The sequence below is a fragment of the Symphalangus syndactylus genome, chromosome 19 (assembly GCF_028878055.3).
Source record: "Symphalangus syndactylus isolate Jambi chromosome 19, NHGRI_mSymSyn1-v2.1_pri, whole genome shotgun sequence".
Classification (NCBI taxonomy): domain Eukaryota; kingdom Metazoa; phylum Chordata; class Mammalia; order Primates; family Hylobatidae; genus Symphalangus; species Symphalangus syndactylus.
Window position 1 is genome coordinate 38,055,770 of NC_072434.2, and position 19,521 is coordinate 38,075,290.

Here is a 19,521-nt window from a genome sequence, read left to right on the forward strand (position 1 = left end):
AGAGGGAAACAGCTTTTGGCCTTTGACCTTGGAGTGCGGAATTCCTTAAATTCACACATTCCTGAGCCCCTTTGTGGGTGACCCAGGCCCTGGCATACACTGTGCAATTAACAAATGTCAGCTGAATGAGTAGAATGAATAAACAAAAAAGAGTCATTGTGTAACAGAAGGTTGTTCATTAAGCACTTCCTGTGGGATCTCCTCAAGTGAAACTCATGAGAAAACGATTGTTTTTAGTAGGCTCCGGAAGGTTAAATGACTTGTCCAAGGTCTCATAGACAGGACCGTGTGTGTGCGTGTCTGTGTGTGGTGGGGAGTGAGCAGGAGAGAAGGTTCATGGTGTTATTTTATGCATTGCCCATTCTTGCACCTTCATCAAGTCTGAATTTGTGAATTTGCTGAGGCTGATAGGACAGTGTGGGCTGTCCCTGGAAGTCAGAGGAGGTGACAACAAGGTTGGGGGCCTTCCATGTGGGTGCCTGCTGTACCACATATCCAGTAAAAACAGAACATTTACGAATGGTAAGAGAAGCCCTTATGTACACGAAATAGGGAAGACAAAAGAGAGGAGGGACAAGGACACCAACAGGGTCTTTTGCAGATATTTACAATGGCCTCCTCCATGAGAAAGGAAAGAAGAAAGACATAAAAGAGAACAAAGCCAGGCCAATTTTTAAAAATTATTTAATAGAAAGTCCAATGTCAAAATGTAACAATAAACAAAAATACACATGTATAAATATGTATATATAATTAGACCTGTACACTTTCTCAGACCCTTTTCAAAATGGAATAGAATCATCATTACATCTTGGTGGTCAAATCAAAAATAATATTCAAGCGACATGGGCCCACTGCTACGTGGGGGGTAGTACTGCTGGAGCACTTCGAGGGTTCAAAGAATTCCAATCAGGAGAGAGCTGGGGATATTGCCAGTGTCCTTTTCTGGAGACCCAGAGAGGGAAGATGAACAATCGCATGGCTCTGTCCAGTGTACCTGACCGTTGCTTAGCACCTGTAGCCACTACTGTCTAGGGACAGCTCTCCTTTAGGGTTCTGAATTATTTACATTTATGTTGTTTGTGAGTGAGTTTTCTTGCCTCATCTCCCAGATTTGAAGTTCCTGGAGATTCTGCCTTAGGACTTTCTTATTCTGCAGGCCAAATGTTGCACAGTGGTTTGGGATGCTATTTAGGTGTGCTGATTTGCACTAAAGCAAGGGTGTTCAAAGTGGGGTGTGCACATACCAGGAGGTACCCAAGGTCCCCCTCAGGAGTTCAGAGAGAAAATGCCAGAGCCTCTGTTTATATTTGGTGTCTTATTCATTTAAAGTTTCTATGCTGTATACTTTTTATAATGTGCCTAATATAGTAGTACAAAAGTAAAGGGAAATATGCTTTAAGTAATAAACATAAGAGAGAGAGTGCATCTCACGAAGTTTTTGCTGACAGGCATGTGTAATTGAAACAGATGGGGGCCCACTGCTTTGCAGAATTCATGTGCAGGCAGAGTGGTTACGGAGGCTACCCTTCCGGGCTCCCACACTCACCTGAAGAAGCTTCTGCAGGTGTTCAGAAGAGCAGTGCCCCAAGATACCTCCCAGACCTGATTGAGAGGTGATGCCTCGTAATCTTGATGCTAGATTTTCCTTGAATATAAGGCCATGTTCCTAAATAAAATGCAAATACCCTTGGGAAGGGCAAATATGCAGCCATTAACAACTGGCATGGAGGCATTTTGATCCCTTCCTGGCAATGAGGTGGAGGTGAGTGGGAAGTGGGCCAGGGCAGAAAATGGGGAGAGGTACCCCAAGGCAAACTTGGCTTATATTCCATGAACACATGGCCCTAAGGGGACCTTCCAGGGGCTCTAATTTTTAAATAGGTGAATGTGAGGCCAAATGTTTGTTGGTTTCCAGCATCAGGATTACTGCTGGACAAATTCTAATCTAAACACCAGGGCCTGTGGAATATCCGAGTGGGAATCGCTAGCCTCAGAATTACAAATTCCTCAGTGAAGAGCAAGAGGAAGATCTGGAAAAAGTGGGTGTTTGAGCTAACACCTTTCCAAGGGTCCAGAAAGCTGGCATTGCTGTTGAGTACACCAGGAGAGCACGGGTGGGGGTTTTGCAAAAAAGGTCAGCCCCAAGGTGCAGCAAGGCCCAGTGCCCCTTAGCTAGGAAAACTGCCTTCAGCCCCAACTCCTCCAGCCTCTCAGGGGAACTGTCTTCCGAGCTTTTTCTTGAGTTTCTGGAAACAGTGTTGGCTTATAGCTGGTATTCTGATGCATCTAATTCTTTTCCTTTCTCCTAAACATTTTTCTAATTATTTTTCTGGGGGTGGGGAGGGGGAGAAAAAAACCCAGTGCTCTAAACTCTGAGGTTATTTGGAAAACCTAAAAGGCACTGCGAGTTGTCTCCATAGAGAGATTCCGCTTGTCTCCGAGCCTTCCCTGAATCATACCTGCAGAGCTCCCAGCACTGGCAGCCTCCAGGTACCCACGAGGTCTTCCCTCCACAGCTGTCTAGGCCTATGGGTATTTTCCACTTGCATACAATTTGTCTGTGCTTTTCACAAATCTCCTTTCTTTGGCAGGACTCGGGTGTGTATTTGGGACCCAGCAGAGGCTTGGCCACCAGGTGTATGTGACCTAATCCATGGGAAGGCTGTCCAAGAGAGCTGCCTTTAGTTAGGATCACACACTAGACAGGGAAGCCCTCTGCTGCTTCCCGTATATTTATTTTAGGGTGCATTCTCATCCCTGGGTCTAGGCCAGCCTGGTCCCAAAAGGTATTTTTAGCCTTAGTGGCTCTAAAGAAGGTCATGCTGACCCAGAGCTGTCCCCTTTATGTCTCCAAACCAGATCCGGCCCAGGTTAAAGTCCTTGAATTCAAATAGCTTTTGGCAGAGGAAGAGGAGTTGGGGCTGGGTAAGGGACAGAGGACACCCTGGGATGAATCATCTCAGCAAGCACCCCTGCACTGCCGCAGTGAGGAGGGAAACCTCGGCCCTGATTGTGACCACATCTTACCTGTCTGGAGGACCTCAGCAGTGGGCTGCAGAGGACACAGCACCGCCTAAAGCTCTTATTTATGCTCCCTGAATCCCCAGCAAAGCCCCGGGAACCCTCTGTGGCTAGCCAGGCTCACTGCCCCGTCCACATCCCTTGCTCTTCTCTCTCCCTCTACAAGTCCAAGCTCCAGCCTCTGTACTGCAGGCCGGCCCTGGACAGTCCACACTGGCCCTCCTTTGGGCTGAGTCCTATGCTGTCCTCTCAGGCTGAAAGTCCTTTAGTAACACTCTCCCTCAGTCCTCTGACACATCCGGGCTTTGATGTCACCTCTTTCAGGAAGCCCCTGATTGCCAAAACTGGGCTGGCTGCCACAGTGAGATGCTCCACAGCACTCAGGACTGTCCTCTGTAGGGTTACTTCCATGCTGCCTCCCTCGTTATGGCTAGGTTCCTTGAAGGTGGATTTAGTTCAATTGTGCTTTGTGGCAATTAGCACAGTGCCTGGAGTGTACCAGGGGCTCCAGAAATAAATAAGTTCAATGAATGAATCATCAAGACTGGAAAGGCAATGCTAAAAATGCTATACCTGGGTCAACCTAGATGAAGGGACCCCAACTCCACACACTGGGGTTAGAGCATCCCAGTGGAGCTGCTGAAATGCCACAGTCAAGTCCACATGGATGAGGGGGACGGTGTGTGAGACATGTGGTGGTTGTATGTGGCTGGACCAGGCACAGGCCATTAGGGATGTGTCCATTATGTGTGTAAGGCCGGGAAAGGATGTCAGCCACAACACCCCGGCTAGCAGCCCAGACGAGTCAAGCAGATGTAGTAGGGCATCCAGGCACAGATGGGTCACAAAGCGAGATGAGTAGCAGACCTCGATTCTCCCATGTGAGTTGAACTCAAACTTTCTCAAGAGTGATGGCTGGTTTTTCCTGTTTCAGTACCTATAGTTATACCATTACTTTCCTAGACATTATCTTGGAGATTACAGAAAGGCAAAATCCAGCTCTTTCTTGAAGTATTTCAATGATAAGAGTAAATTTCCTTTCTCCGTGTATCTCTCTGTATATGTATGTATGCGTGTGTATGTGTATGTGTGTTAAGAAAATGGATCCGAATCTAAAGTTCTAATAAGGCAGCTGCCTGGATCTATTCCAGGAAAAGAGTAATTTTATGAATTTGCATCTTGGTTTGAATGGAAAAACTGGCTTGAAATCTATTGCAAAACTTCCTTTGCTTGCTTGCCTGTCAAGAGAGAACAGTCTCTGAAGGTCTAGACTGAAATGCCAGGACACAGGGGCTATTCTCTCCCTTTAGAGTCAATGCCAAGAGGTCCCCCTAACGTTCTAGAATTATTTTCAACCCTAGAGACCCTAAGGGACTTCTGCCTGAGTTTATGGTGTTCTTTATACTGCCTCTAAGTCTTACTCAATCAAATTCAAAGCCTTGGGCTAAAAATGGAAGCAAAGAAGGGCGAAATCAGGGTAGAGAGGGCAGACACTATCAGAATGAAGCCTTCAGTTTAGAGGTGAATCTTCCTGAAATATAGCAATTTCTGTGGTTCCCAAGTTATAAGGGCCATTTCCCACATCATCTTGAAGGGACGTGACAGCTGCCAGGTTAGAAAGAAGCAGGATCTTGGGGGCCTGATTTCAAAGGAAAACTGGACATGACAGCCCCTTTACACAAGGAAATTCTTTTGGTTCCTTTGAGCCAAGTAAGTAAAGGTGGGAGCGGGTCCCCTCTAGGCAGCACCTTTAACAGTTGCTATGGAGACGTGAGTCATCTTTAGAGGATGTGATTCAAGAAGCAAGAAGAGGAACTCTGAGGAGTTCTTTGGCTCTTCCGACCTTGGAACAAGTTATTTAAATGTCTATCCAAGTCATTACATGACTATCTAAAACATGTAAGGTCTTGAAAGAGATTCGCATCTAGTTTCAGTGCTTAAATGGACCTGGAAGATGCAGATCCCCAGTCCAAAGATGCAAAAGAGACATCAAATCCTAGCCCACAAGAAAGGATTTCAATACAAGTCAGTGGTCCAGGCATTGCCTTTCCTCCATGCTTGGAGATCAGATTGTCCCAGACCCCCATGAAGGTCAAGACTTCTAACCTTAAAAAGATACAGCTTGTGATGAAACAACAAGCCTTGGGAACCCAGGAAAGAAATCACAGCACTCGAAAGCCTGTTCTGGTTGCATCTGGTATCTAACTGCAGAAATACCAGGTTCCTTTTCCAGATGCTAGAAGTATTACAAGGGGAGAAATGTGTGCCTAAATTCCCAAAGCCTTTTCCTCAGGGCACTGAAGTCCTCCTGTTAGCCAATGGCCTCTCCTGGCGTGTGTGCAGCTCAGATAGGGGAGGCCAAATAAAACACTCCCCATGAGGAAACCAAGCTGGTGAGAAGCCAGAGAGAGATTCTGGAAGGCAGATGCCCACAGGGGTTGTTTTCACAGTGTTGCGAAGGGCATAGTCATAATAAAAAGAATTTGAAAAATACTTGAATGACATCTTTCCTTCTTTCAACATGGGCATTTATGTTGGATAGATGCATTCCACACTTAAGATCTATTATTTAGAACGTGGGGGTAATAGATCCACTTCACAGGATTATCATGAGGATGACATAAAACAATTATAAAATGCCTAGCACAGTATCTGGCACAGAGTGAGTATAAATGACAAATATTAGCTCCTTTTTCCTCTTCTCCCAAGATTAGATTCCAGATAAGGTACAAGAGTCTCCTGAAAAACATGGCATAGCTTGTGAGTCCAAAGGTTTGTCCCAGAGGTATTCACTCATAAGCCTCATCTTTACCATACTTTTTTGACCCCTTTCCAGAGACACACAAAAAGGTGACTGCTGAAGTCAAGGACACTATTCCCCCCTTGGAAAAATACATCCATTCACTGGCAAAAGGCAATTCATAGACCTCGTTCATGAAATTCCAAAAGGTTTATTGCAGGCACATGTGAGTGTGACAGCCGACTGCCTAACCCAGCTCCTTACAGGTACACTGGAGTCCAGGCATCCACCCACGACACCATGAGGCTAAAGTTCCTGCTTCGAGCCACCTTTTTATTATGCCCCTAAATACACATTCCCTCCCCACCAATCAAGCCTTATTATTTTTTTGTTGGGGTTTTAAACAACAAAAAGTCCAATCTCTGAGAGGTACGAAGACATAAAGCTCTGAGAATGCCTTCCAGCAGGGAAGTGTGGAAGGCAGATCTTATGTAAAATTATAGTGTGCAATCTAATATCCTTTTCCTTTAGGGGAGGCAGGAAGTACAGAACTTTAGATACCAATTATTTTGCCTTTCACAAAGAATGTATCAGAGTCCCGAAGTCTAAGATTCCAACTCAGTATTTTCTTGGATTAAGAATTTGAAAATATTTCTTCCTTTAAAACTCAACATGTTTAATGATGTTTCTTTTCTATGACTAGTAGAGAGAGAACACTCTTAAATTCTTGCCCAGTGTCAAAGCAGGACTTGTAATCCACATGCCAACCTGCTTCACAGGCTATGAGGTAAAGTTTGTAAGAGGTTATCATCTCTGTTTTTTAGCAGGCTTATGGAAGAGTCTTGCCCTAAGAGAAAAACAGGGATGAGGCTGAGAAGAGGATAAAGTTATAGCAGGATAAAGTTATAAGAAGATAACAAAGCAGGATGACGTCACATGGGACCAAGAAGGGGGCTGCATCATCCCTGGACCTGCTCCTGGGGGCTGTCGGATTGTGGGCGTGGCCGCTTTAGATGCCCAGGTGAGCCCTGACACAGAGATGCTTCCTCACATTACAGTGAGGACAGGATGGGGCCAGTACAAAGACTGAAGAACCAGCACTCCTCCTGGGTCCGTCTTTGCTAAGTTGAGTCATCCCAGCCCAGGCTCAGATCACGGGCACTGTGGACGGAGAGAGACCTGTCTTCCAGCAGGCTTCTGTGTGCGTGGCTGCTGCAGTTTCTGAGGGCTGACCTATTTTCTCATCTCTGGACTTTATACCTTCTTTGTCCCTAAATAGACCACAACACCACTCTGTGTTCTCTGCAAGCCTGGGGCTAGGAAGCATCGCTGAGGTAAAGGCCTTTTTTAAGGTTCTCTGCCAATAACAAACACATCTTCAATTATGAGAGCAGTACTCCATGATCCTGAATCTCTGCCAACCAAAAGAGAGCTGTGCACACACTGCTGAACTTTTACAACTCTACAACTCAGAGGACATAAGGCGTGTGTAAGCCAGCTGTAAATCTCGTTGACAGTCTTGCCCCACCCACTGGCCACTAGGCAGCTGGATTTCCAATTTCACCCCGGACACGGCCAGCCTATCAACCCTCTCTGCTTAGTGCTCTCAGTTCATTTCTCATCATTTTTCTACCTCCACTCACCAGGCCACTTACCCTCCCTTCCTCCTTCCAGCTTCCTGAGCCCCACAGAGATAACAACTAGCAGAGTGCGCCAGCACGTACACTGGATTATTCTTTTCATTGTGTCTGAGCCAATCTGCTTAATGTTCAGATACACATGGGGAAAAAAAGGGAAAATATTTTTGCTTTAGATCCTTTCAGAAGGCATAAAAAAATAAAGTACAAACACGAATCACTTGACAATTTTATGATTAAAACCAACAAATGGAAAACACACAGTGTTGGGTGTTGCTGACATAATCAAGCATTTCATGTGGACCCACTCAACCACCCCATTTCTTGGATCTATTTCTGGATGTACCAAATGTGTCTGAAGATGAACTCACTTTTGCACGTCAAAGATGTATCCAGTGTTAAACACCGGCGCCAGAACCCGGGTGAAAAGCTGCTGGTTCAGGGCAACACCGCTTCCAGCTTTATTAAACACACAAAAGTCAGGTTCCCAAGAAACGCTTGGATCTATGCACATGTGTAACATGTCAAAAGTGTTAAATGTGACTATGAGAAAAATGACATGAGCATGTTTCATCTTTGGGTAGTGGGTGGTGGTTTTCTGGGAAGACACTGTCTGAGACAGCGAGTAGAGAAGTCAAATGGAAGACGTTTAGCATGTGCTTAATTCTTGCTTGGTAAGAACAAGAAATCCCGGAAAAGGTCACCCACAGAACAGTGAGCAAAGTCCCCAGTGAACAAGTTTGAGGCGGGGCTTAGCAGTTCGTTTACAGTTGTGGAAAACTGTTTTAGTCACTTGGCCAAAAACCATATGAGGGGAGGCAACCTGAAATCCTAGACTACTTGACTCTCCCTGCATTTTTCTGCTTGAAGCAGGATAAAAAGCCTAAAATTTTGGCTGCATCTCTATTTATGTAACAGCCACAGCTGCTCCCCAAAATAGCTGCTGTTGGCCAAAACAATTATGGGATTTTGTTGCTAATATGTGAATCTGTTGTCCATAACACTCTGCTAAGTTTCCTTCCCTTCCCTTTTGCCGTCCCAGGTCTAAATGGAGATAGGGAATCTCACTATTCGCACATCAATGGTGCCATCAGTTACGTGGATAGATTTTAAAATCGAGGCTCATCTTTTCGGCAAGAGCAAATTGATACAGAACATCTTAACTCTCCACCTTCTGCGGGTGGCAGTGCAGCTAATATTGAGGGCCTTCAAAGTCACAACCCCAAAAGAGAGAAACATAACAGTGCTCCTGTGTTTTTGTGGGACAAACCCAGACCCGGACTGCTGGCGTGGCATTTAATAGGATGCCCTCCCCTGAAAGTAACAAAGAGAACCCTCGTCAAAGCTATCGAACACATTAAAAAAATACAAAAGTTATTTTCTCCGTTTGATTGCTATTTACTTGTGACAATATTTGTTAAAAATATCACTTCTGTCTTTGAGAAGAGATCATTCTCTTCATATAGTATGGAAAAATAAACTCTGCTGAACACTCAGTCAACATTCCCCATCATTGCCGGGGGCTTTTGGCTTTCACATCTCCAAATATCATTATCAGCATAAAAGTATGTTTTTGAGTAGGCAAACACTTTTCCTATGTCTAGTGTGCTGAAAGTAAGAGAAAAAGGAAGTGGCAAGTCTCATGTAGCATTTTGAAGGGGGAGAGTTACGAAACAGGATGGTTTATTTGCTAACAAAATGAAAGGTAACAAGGTGGTTTCAGGCCCTCCTAAAAAGTCATAGGATGTCCCCTCACCTCTTCAGACCACTTTCAGCCTTGCTAATGCTTGGTAGGTTCTTAATGGAAGGGTAGGGAGCCCTTTAGCTAATTATCAGTGTCAATGCAAAGGAGGGCTCAACTTCTGCACCCAGGATCATCTTAAAACACTGAGCTGGATGAATGGGAGAAGACAAGGATCCATAAAAACAGTAAAATGTTTATTTTCTTAGAAAAAAAAGTGAGGAAGAGGGATTCAAAATGATTGTGATCACACTTCCATCTGCATCTGAGCAAAGCCAATGTTGCAAGCTTAATTCTTGATTAAGATATCTATTAAATCAAACAACCTGCCACTCACTCCTACATCACTTCCAGGAGTCACATCACAGCATGCTTTTAATTGATAATAGCTTCTCTACTTCTTCTGAGCAGAGAAACAAGGCTTGGCATAGCAACCATCCCATCTCCAAAGCTCAACACTGCCAGTGAGAAGCAAGGCTCAGTCCATCTCTAGACTGCGTGCGAGAGATGGGGAGGAAGGAGAGAGGGCAGGAGATGCTTGTCTTAGAAGCAGAACCAGTTTAGAAGAGAAGTTTGATATCTGAGTTCACCACTACCTCATCTTATAGAAAATAGGTTGGAGAGCATCTGTGAAACCAACAGTATCTTTAAGGTGAAATTGCAGAATTTTGCTGCATACCTGGACACAAGAGAAGTGAAAAGTTGCAACAAGTTTTAACTAGCAGCAACAAAGAAAGTTCGATAACAGTTTTTTTTGTTTGTTTTTAGCAATATTCCTTTGCAAGTTCATTAAGAAACACTGTAATTTAATGGGGCGTACAATATGGAACGATCTTCTTTTGCTATAGTGCTGTTCGCTGAATAGAACCGACCTTTGCAAAGATTTCAACTGGGGTGTAACCTATTTACACAGTAGTAGCTCCTGGTTTGAGTGGTAAAATTGGTGCTATGTGATATCCTCTTCTTCCGAACAGTAATCCCGACCCTTGGAGGGAAAAAGAAAAAAGAGCATGTGAATGAGAAATTCAAAGCAGAGCCTGAAATAGTTACTAGTAATCAATTTTCTCTCAATATATGTCTCCTTGCAACAGAATCCAGGCTTTGTCAGTGATAGCTGGCACAGGGGTAGCTACGTCATAAATACATGTTAGCCAATTTATAAGCTATATCTACTTCAAGGCATGACAGTTTTACCAAGCCCCAAATAAGCCCTTACATTTGGTAAGAATTTATATTATAATAGCCGTATTCAAGAGTTAGCCTTTCACTAAGAAATTACCAAATGGCCAATCCATTCAGGAGATCAATTTCTTATCAGGAAGAATGAACAAGCCACATTCTACAGCTACATTCCCGTGCCTGAAACTCAACATTCTCCAGAGAGCATACAATCCAGGGATGTCTGAGTTTAATTCACTCTAAAACGGATTACAAAAAACAACAAACAAGAATCCTTAAACACGCATAACAGGTCTATGCTTGGTATGTGTGGGATGGGCAAGAAAGGCAAAGATGCTTCTGATTCATTTGCTAACAAAACAGGTTATCTGAAGCTCTAAGGACTATGTACAATGGTTACCTGTGAACATATTTTATCCTCTCTCCTCTAGGTCATAAACTCAATGAAGATATGATTGGGGCTGGGCTTTAAGGATCCACATTTAACTGAGCCAGCTTGTCTTGGTCAAAACACATGACTCTCTTGGTCTGTAACCCATCACAGATAGCAAACAACAAAGGCACCTGCCCTGCCTGTGTCCGATGTCATAGATAAGGGTTTTGTAAAAAGTCAGGTGTTATTATTATTTGTTTCCTTCAACTTTTTCTTTTAAAATACACACTACATGTTTCATTTTTTTGGGGGGGGGGGAATGTTCTTTTAAAAGCAGAACTTATTTCTAAAAGTACCAATACTTAATGATAATAATAATTTTGCATATAACTATTTCTCAGATGTATTACATGTTTTTTGGTCACATTATCTATATAACAGAAATGTTTTACATTTTCGTAATATTTAAGCATTATCAAAATGGATTATTTTGTGCCATGTGGCTGGGTGCTAATCTTGACTCTGTGACTTCCTAGCTCTGGGATCCTGGTAAAATTACCTCTCTGTGTCTCAGTTTCTTCATCTGTAAAATGAAGAGAACAGGAGTACCTATTTCACAGAACAGTTGAAGATTAAATGAGTTAATGGTAATAAAGTGATTAAATCACTTATGGCACATACTTTTACACATGATGTATATGTGCCCATGCCCGTGTGTGTTTGGCAAAATACTGCTGGCTGGACACGGTGGCTCACGCCTGTAATCCCACACTTTGGGAGGCCGAGGAGGGTGGATCACCTGAGGTCAGGAATTCCAGGCCAGCCTGGCCAACATGGTGAAACCCCATCTCTACTCAAAACACAAAAACTAGCTGGGCATGGTGGCAGGCACCTGTAGTCCCAGTTATTTGGGAGGCTAAGGCAGGAGAATCGCTTGAACCTGTGAGGCGGAGATTGCAGTGAGCCAAGATCGCACCATTACACTGCAGCCTGGGTAACAGAGTCAGACTCTGTCTCAAAACAAAACAAAACAAAACAAACTGCCACATAATGAAGTCTTCAGGCCTGTGGAAGCAGGCAGGGCTGCTCACTCCCATGCCAACTGGCCCCAGATTGCTTGCTCCCTTAGAACGGGATTCACCCCTTAGCATGTTTTGGTTTCCTCCACCATCAGATTGCTAACTCCCACCCCTGCCACTTACAGAGTGTCTGAGTCTAGTGTCGTCTCTAGGCTTGTTTTACTTGCTGCACAAAACCTCTCCTGAGCAGAGAAGCTGGGTAAGCAGTCTTCCTGACATGAGGAGTGTGTACTTGGCAGTCATCCCATGGGCAGCCTCCCTGGTGACACTGCCCAAGCAGATGCCATCCCTAGCCTTGGCCCAGACCACTCAGGAGACATGCTCTGAGTCACACACTGGAGAGCTAGAAAGAACTTCAAGGTCCCTGGCCACTGGGGGTTTATTTTTTAATCTGGGGAACAAGACACATACAAATGTATCCACACAATGCCATAAATGTCAAATCATGCTCTCCACAGATCCCCAACTCATGAGGCTCAGAGAGGAAACTTACAAATGGACCCAAGTATTCAGGTGGAGAGGAAAGGTAGGGCTCATGGAGTTTTCCTGAAGGTTTTATTAGGAAAGGAAAGTGGACATCTCCAGTGTATATATGTACATATACACTGTTGTTTGACAGTGCGCAAATTGCTGGGCTTTGGTTTCCTGGGGATAATCATGGTCTCCATCCCATAGGGTTATGGTCAGGATTAAATGGAAAAAAATGTAGTGTCTGGCAAGTAGTCAATAAATGTTAGCTAATACTACTATTACTACTACTGCTACTATTATTGTAATTGTTGTTATTGTAAACCCTGTGTTTGTTCAGTCCCCCTGGCAGGGGAATAGGGACCTCCTCCCTTAGTGGCTGTCAGGTGAGTAAGGACTGTGACCATAAGCTGTCATCTGATTGGTGTCAGGGAACTCTTCCTCCCACCTCAGCTTTGCACTCCAGACAGGCCAGAAACCGATGTACATGAATAAAACTTCTACGGCAGAAACCGAAGTCCCTCTACTACCTATGACTAAATGAGGCCTCAAATCAAAGCAAAGTCTCAGCCAGCCAATGTGGAGTTTAGAGGGTGCTTCATCCATGAGGAAGAACTTGGAAGGAATGGCAGACAGATACACACACGCACGCACAAACACGTGTGCACACACGCATACACACGTGTGCACACACAAGCACGCACACGTGCACACACATGCATACACGAAAGGTGGTGTTCTCATTGTCTTTAATTTGGTAAATGAGTTTCTGGGTTATGCAGTAGAAGGACCATTTCAAACCACAGTAAAGGCTCCCCAACCCCACCTTTTGAGGGACAAATACAATATAAACAAACCTTCTTTGTAAACACAAGACTCTACAACTTTCATTTCCCAAGCATTGGCTACTCTGAAATTATTGTCATTACTATACAAAGGAGCAAGAAAACAACATTAGCTGCTTTGTGGATATTATTTCACGTACTATTTATATCAGTCCTACAAGGCAAAGAGTGAAGCCCTGATGCTTGCGGGGGGAAGCTCAGAGAAGTGCAAGCCCACAGGGCTGCTCCTTGCCTTTGTTACAACTGCAGTGATTTGATAACTAAATTCAAATTCAATTCAGCTTCATTTTTATTATCACCTGTTTCAGCAGCACTGAGAAGCAACTGCTTTGGTAACAAACTTTGAAATCAAAACACACTGAAAGTAAGATATGGCCATAAGCCATACGGCCATCCAGTGCCGTTCTAAGAAAGGAGACCTGAGAATGGTGATTACCAGAGGTGATTACCTTGTACAAAGGATAGTAGGCTTGGGGCGAGGATGAAGAGAGGCTGGTTAAGAAGGAATAAATTCTAGTGTTCAACAGCACAGTAGGGTGACTGGAGTTAATAGTAATATATTGTATATTTCAAAGTAGTGAGAAGATTTGAAATGTTTCCAACACAAAGAAGTGACTCTTTGATGTGATACATATACTCAGTACCCTGATTTGACCATTACACACTGTATGCATGTATCAAAATATCACATGTACCCTATAAATACATACGATTACTATATGCCATTTCAAAAATAAATAAATAAGTAAATAAAAATAAAGGGGATTTGAGAGAATTGTAATTGGAGGGGCCCCATCTCAGCATCACAGGGGACCCCATCTGCACACTGGCCCTACTGGGCAGGACAGGGAGCCTGCTTCTGTAGCATGACTTCATGTCTCATTTAATTTTTAAAGAACTGTGCTAAAAAGAGAACCTGAAGACCTTCAGCTGTCAGAAAGCAGGAAGTGGGAGCCAGGTTTGGGAGATACACAGCACTTCTTCGCTGAAGTATGCCCTTCCCTCTTAAAGGAAATCCAAATGGAAGTCTTTGTCAGGATGCGTTACTCAATTAGAACTGGAGGCTCTTAGTCACAATCCCACCCTTGTGCAAAGGACACAATGAAAGTGCAGAGAGCAAGATCCCCAGGAGGCCCTTGAAAGCTGGAAGAACAGAAACTCCTAGTGATGGTGACAAAGAAGGGTTGTTTGAAAGAACCATGAGTGCCTTCGGGTGCAGACTCAAAAAACCCCAAGGAACCTTTGCCTACCAAAATTTTTCCGAACACACCCTACTCTGTGTAGAGGCTTCCACGTCTTCTTCAGTTATCTGTATTATTATCCTCCTGGAAGTGTAAGTTGATGTCAATGCAGAACACACATTTCTAAGGTTCTAGAGTAAGGGGTTTTTGTTTGCTGAAGTGTCTATAAGAATTAGAAGTATTAAGGAAAGGACATCATCCTAATTTTAAATCCTGCTAGTTTAAAGAGCAACAGCTCAAAGAGTGACTTTAAGAATCTGTTCCTCCAATGTGCCTAACATACTTTTCCTCCACAGGTTTAAAATAGACAAATAGTCTAGGCCAGGGGTCCCCAGTCCCCAAGCCATGGACCGCTATTGGTCCATGGCCTGTTAGGAATTAGGCCACACGGCAGGAGGTGAGCGGCAGGCAAGTGAGTGAAGCTGAGCTCTGCCTCCTGTCAGATCAGCAGCAGCATCAGATTCTCATAGGAGCATGAACCCTACTGTGAACCGTGCATGTGAGGGATCTAGGTTGTGTGCTCCTTATGAGAATCCAATGATGATCTGTCACTGTCTCCCACCATCCCCAGATGGGACCATCTTGTTGCAGGAAAACAAGCTCAAGGCTCCCACTGATTCTACATTACGGTGAATATGTAATAATAGAAATAAAGTGCACAATAAATGTAATGTGCTTGAATCATCCTGAAACCACCCCCACCGCGCCCCACCCAACTCCTCATCCATGGAAAAATTGTCGTCCACAAAACCAGTCCCTGGTGCCAAAAAGGTTGGGGACTGCTGGTCTAGGCCTTGCCATTCAGTGTCAGGTATGATTCATCATATATGTTTTTAGTATGTTTCTGTAGACATGTATGCATTCAGCCCAATATACACACCCCTCAGACATGTAACAATCAGTGTGAACTGAGTATTCTCCCACCGGAGTAGACTAGATGAAAGTGACTGAGAGGAAGTGTTGAATCTGTTTCTGCATCTGTAAAATGGGGACAATAAAACCTAACTGGCAGAGTTGTGGGAATTAAACATATACATGAAAGTGTTTAGCAAAGCTAGGCACATGGTGGGTGCTTAATAAATTATAGCTCTTATGATGATACTGAAAAATGAGACCAACTGGTCCAACAGGAAATAAAACTGTCTAGGTGAGAAATGGGGCCTACATCTCAATCAGTCAGTTCACATTCAGATCCTCAAACAAGCCAAGTACCAGAGGGCCTCGGTGCTTCTCACTCTGTCCTGGCTGGCTTCTCCTGCTCCCATCTCTTTATTTTTATTTCTTCAGAGAGAGTCTTGCTCTATCACCCAGGGTGCAGTGCAGTGGCACGATCTCAGCTCACTGCAACCTCCACCTCCTGGGTTCAAGCAATTTTCCTTCCTCAGCCTCCCAAGTAGCTGGGATTTCCCCGTAGTTGCCCTAGGGAGAAATAGTCTCTTCCCTTCTCAGTGGTCCTTCCATCGCACCACCATGTTGCATAAAATTTTAGGCAAAATGTTTGCCTCCCTTACTGAGGGGGAAAACATGTTTCTTGTCAAAATCTTTGTATTTTGGGTACCTAATGGAATCCTCGTGTGGCCCATATCCAAGGGTTGAGAACACTCTGGCTTTGGAGGGAAGCAGTGCTGGGGTGTGGGGGTAGCAGGGTGGAGGCTGTTAAATGGTATTACACAGAAAGTGTCCTGGTACTTTAGTAAGGGAAGAAAACCATCAACGTTTTGCACATCATAATGGAAAATGCAGCCTTTTTAAACAACACAACTGATAATAAGTTTTGAGCAAAACTATGCACACAGAATAGGGCATAGGCCCTGTTACAAGAATAGCTTGGAACTTAGGAGGGGAGCAACAGGACTGCAAAGAGAGGCAACCGAAGTTGATACTAGAATCCAACTGTCCATTATTCTTTATTTGTATTTATTTAAGTACAGTTGTCTCCGCTTACCCATGGGGGATTTGCTCCAAAATCACCAGTGGATGCCTGAAACCTCAGAGAGTACTGAACTCTACATATGCTATATTTTTCCTACACATACCTACCTACCTATATAAATTAGGCTCACGCCTGTAAGCCCAGCACTTTGGGAGGCCGAGGTGGGGGGATCACTTGAGGTCAGGAATTCGAGACCAGCCTGACCAACATGGTGAAACCCCATCTCTACTAAAAATACAAAAATTAGCTGGGCATGGTGGTGTGCGCCTGTAATCCCAGCTACTTGGGAGGCTGAGACTGCAGATCACTTGAACTCAGGAGGTGGAGGTTGCAGTGAGCCAAGATCGTACCACTGCACTCCAGACTGGGTGACAGAGTGAAACTCTGTCTCCAAAAAAAAAAAAAAAAAAAAAAAAAGGAAGGAAAAGAAAAAAGAATTAGGCACAGCAAGCGAGTATCAACAATAACAACTAATAATAGAACAATTATAATAATATACTGTAATAAAAGTTATGTGAATGTGTTCTCTCTCTCAAAATATCTTAGTGTACTATACTCACCCTTCTTCTTGTTGACTCTGGGTAACTGAAACAGTGGATAAAGGGGACTACTAATACCCACATAAATCACATGTGGAATCAGGTCCAGTTCTCTTTCCATAATGTTCAGCCAGCTTTTTTTTTTTTTTGAGATGGAGTCTGGCTCTGTTGCCTAGGCTGGAGTGCAGTGGCACAATCTTGGCTCACTGCAACCTTCGCCTCCCGAGTAGCATGCACCACCACGCCTGGCTAATTTTTGTATTTTTAGCAGAGACAAGGTTTCATCATGTTGGCCAGGCCAGTCTCAAACTCCTGACCTCAGCTGATCCGCCTGCCTTGGCCTCCCAAAGTGCTGGGATTACAGGTGTGAGTCACCACACCCAGCCTCAGCCAGGCATCTTAAACTCTGTCTTTTGCTTTCATCAAAAAGTTCTGATTTAAAGAACCTCACGGGTAGGGCAATGGAGTTAGCAAACAAGTCCGATCAAGACTCTTGGGTTTGTAGAAAGCAAACATGAAGTTTTGTAATAAAGGCTCATGACAGGAGTTCATTTTAATGAGGCTTCTTTCTGTCTGGAAGTGTAAGCTATTATGCTTGTCATAAAGCAGGCTCTTGTTGCTTGGTGACTAGCTGAATGATCACCTGAAGAATTTTTCCTCTGCTCCTTTACCTGTCTGGATGACACTGGGAATCTCTGTTAGTTGCTGGACTGTGCATTATCACTAAACTATATTTCTAATAACACAGTCACTGAGATAATGCCTTTCATTGATAATTTCCTCATTCAGTAAGGCTTTTAAAAAATTACAAATTTTTTTATTTCAATAGTTTTTGGGGTACAAGTGGTTTTTGGTTACATGATAAATGACACAGTGGTGAATTCTGAGATTTTTTCAGTGCACCCATCACCCAAGCAGTGTACATTGTACCAATATGCAGTTTTTTACTCCACATCCTCCTCCCATCCTCCCTGTTCTGAGTCTCCCAAGTCTATTATATCCTGAGTCTCAGTTTCTTGACTTACTGTTATTGTTCCTTGACAGCCTTTATCCTGTACTGTGGGACTTAACTGCTTTCTGAGTGGCAAAGAGCATCTTGATTAATGAAGCACACTTGCCCCATCTGCATTCTGGTGCATAAATTTAATAGGCATCTCCCTCCTCTGTCCACCTAACACCCTTTATCCCCTAACCCCTTCCTCCATGTTTTACCATCCAGAGGCAATCTCATATCCAAGTTTCCATAAGAATCTGTATATTTCAGCTCTGTCCTTGAACCAGGACTGCAGGAGCAGATAACCACATTCTGCAGCTTGAGCATCTGTGCACGACTATCTAGAACCCAGAATACACAGGAAGAGCAGGCTGGAAAAGTGAAAGGAAGGCTATCCCCAGGGGCTGCTGGGCTTCAACCTCCGCCTGCAGGGCTCAGGGCCCTCCTGCTGTAGGAAGCAGGTGCCTTCCACCCCTTTCTCAGGGCTGGACGTGTCAGAGCCTCTTTAATCACAGAGCACTTTTCAGCAGCATTTTCGTTTATAGCCAAACAACAAGTCATAAGAACAGTTTTAAATGCCAAAGACATACTGAAGAAAAGCAAAAAATAATTAGCTGTGCTGTTAAAGTCTCCTCCCCCGGCTTACTTCATTAGAAAAATCAATCGAGGCATTAATGGCTTTCTCTGTCTCTAATGAGCTTTATTCTAATTAGACTCACATGTTATTATTTCAGCTGGAAAAAGTCTCGTTTGTAATGAGCAGCGGAGTGTGACAGCCTCTGACTGTTTCTTTGGCCATATATAGGAAAGATCACCATGATAATAACAGCAGTGACAACAATCCCGGGATATTGGGCTTTTCATTTCCGAGAGAGCAAGTATTAACTAAACAGCTTCGAAACTCCCATGAAGTGTTTATTATACCCGAATCCCCATTTCACCAACAGTAAGGAGGATATTTTAGAAGCTTTTTTTAATTTTTTTATTTTTTTGAGTCAGAGTCTTGCTCTCTCACCCAGGCTGGAGTGCAGTGGGCGATCTCAGCTCACTACAAGCTCCGCCTCCCGGGTTCATGCCATTCTCCTGCCTCAGCCTCCCGAGTACCTGGGACTACAGGCGCCTGCCACCACGCCCAGCTAATTTTTTTTGTATTTTTAGTAGAGATGGGATTTCATCGTGTTAGCCAGGATGATCTTGATCTCTTGACCTCGTGATCCACCTGCCTCGGCCTCCCAAAGTGCTGGGATTACAGGCGTGAGCCACCTCACCCGGCCTAGAAGCTTTAAGCCACATACTTTTCAAGCTTTATCTGAGGCTGGCACTTGGATGACTTCAATGATGTTCTTTCCCCACAAGGAGGCGAGCAGGAGTGAGGATAAAGACATGGAGAGATAATGCAGACGACCACGTTCTCTTGGCCGTACTGAACTGATGTCCAAGAGCAGGCCTTGGCAAACTTCCCCTGGGAAGGGCCACAGTAAATATTTTAGGCCTTCCATTCCATATGGTCTCATTGCGATTCAACTCTGCCATTGTAAGCTTGAAAGCGGCCATAGATAAAAGTAAATGAATGAGTATGGCTGCGTTCCAATAAAACTTTATTTATGGACACTGAAATTTGAATTTCATGCCATTTTTCACGTCACAAAATAGTCTGCTTTTATTTTCTCCCAACCATTTAAATGTGTAAAAACCATTCTTGTCTTGCAGGCTGGATGTGGCCTATGG

The 19,521-nt window shown here is 44.0% G+C and overlaps 1 protein-coding gene across 1 annotated transcript in view; it reads right to left on the reverse strand.

Moving 5' to 3' along the window:
• Positions 1-667: 667 nt before the first annotated feature.
• Positions 668-19,521, reverse strand: part of C19H1orf21 (chromosome 19 C1orf21 homolog) — a 262,347-nt gene continuing 243,493 nt past the window's right edge. The window contains exon 6 of the mRNA XM_055233513.2: positions 668-10,127. Within this exon, the coding sequence (XP_055089488.1) occupies positions 10,089-10,127 (39 nt within the window). The 3' untranslated portion in view covers positions 668-10,088. The remainder of the gene's footprint in view (positions 10,128-19,521) is intronic.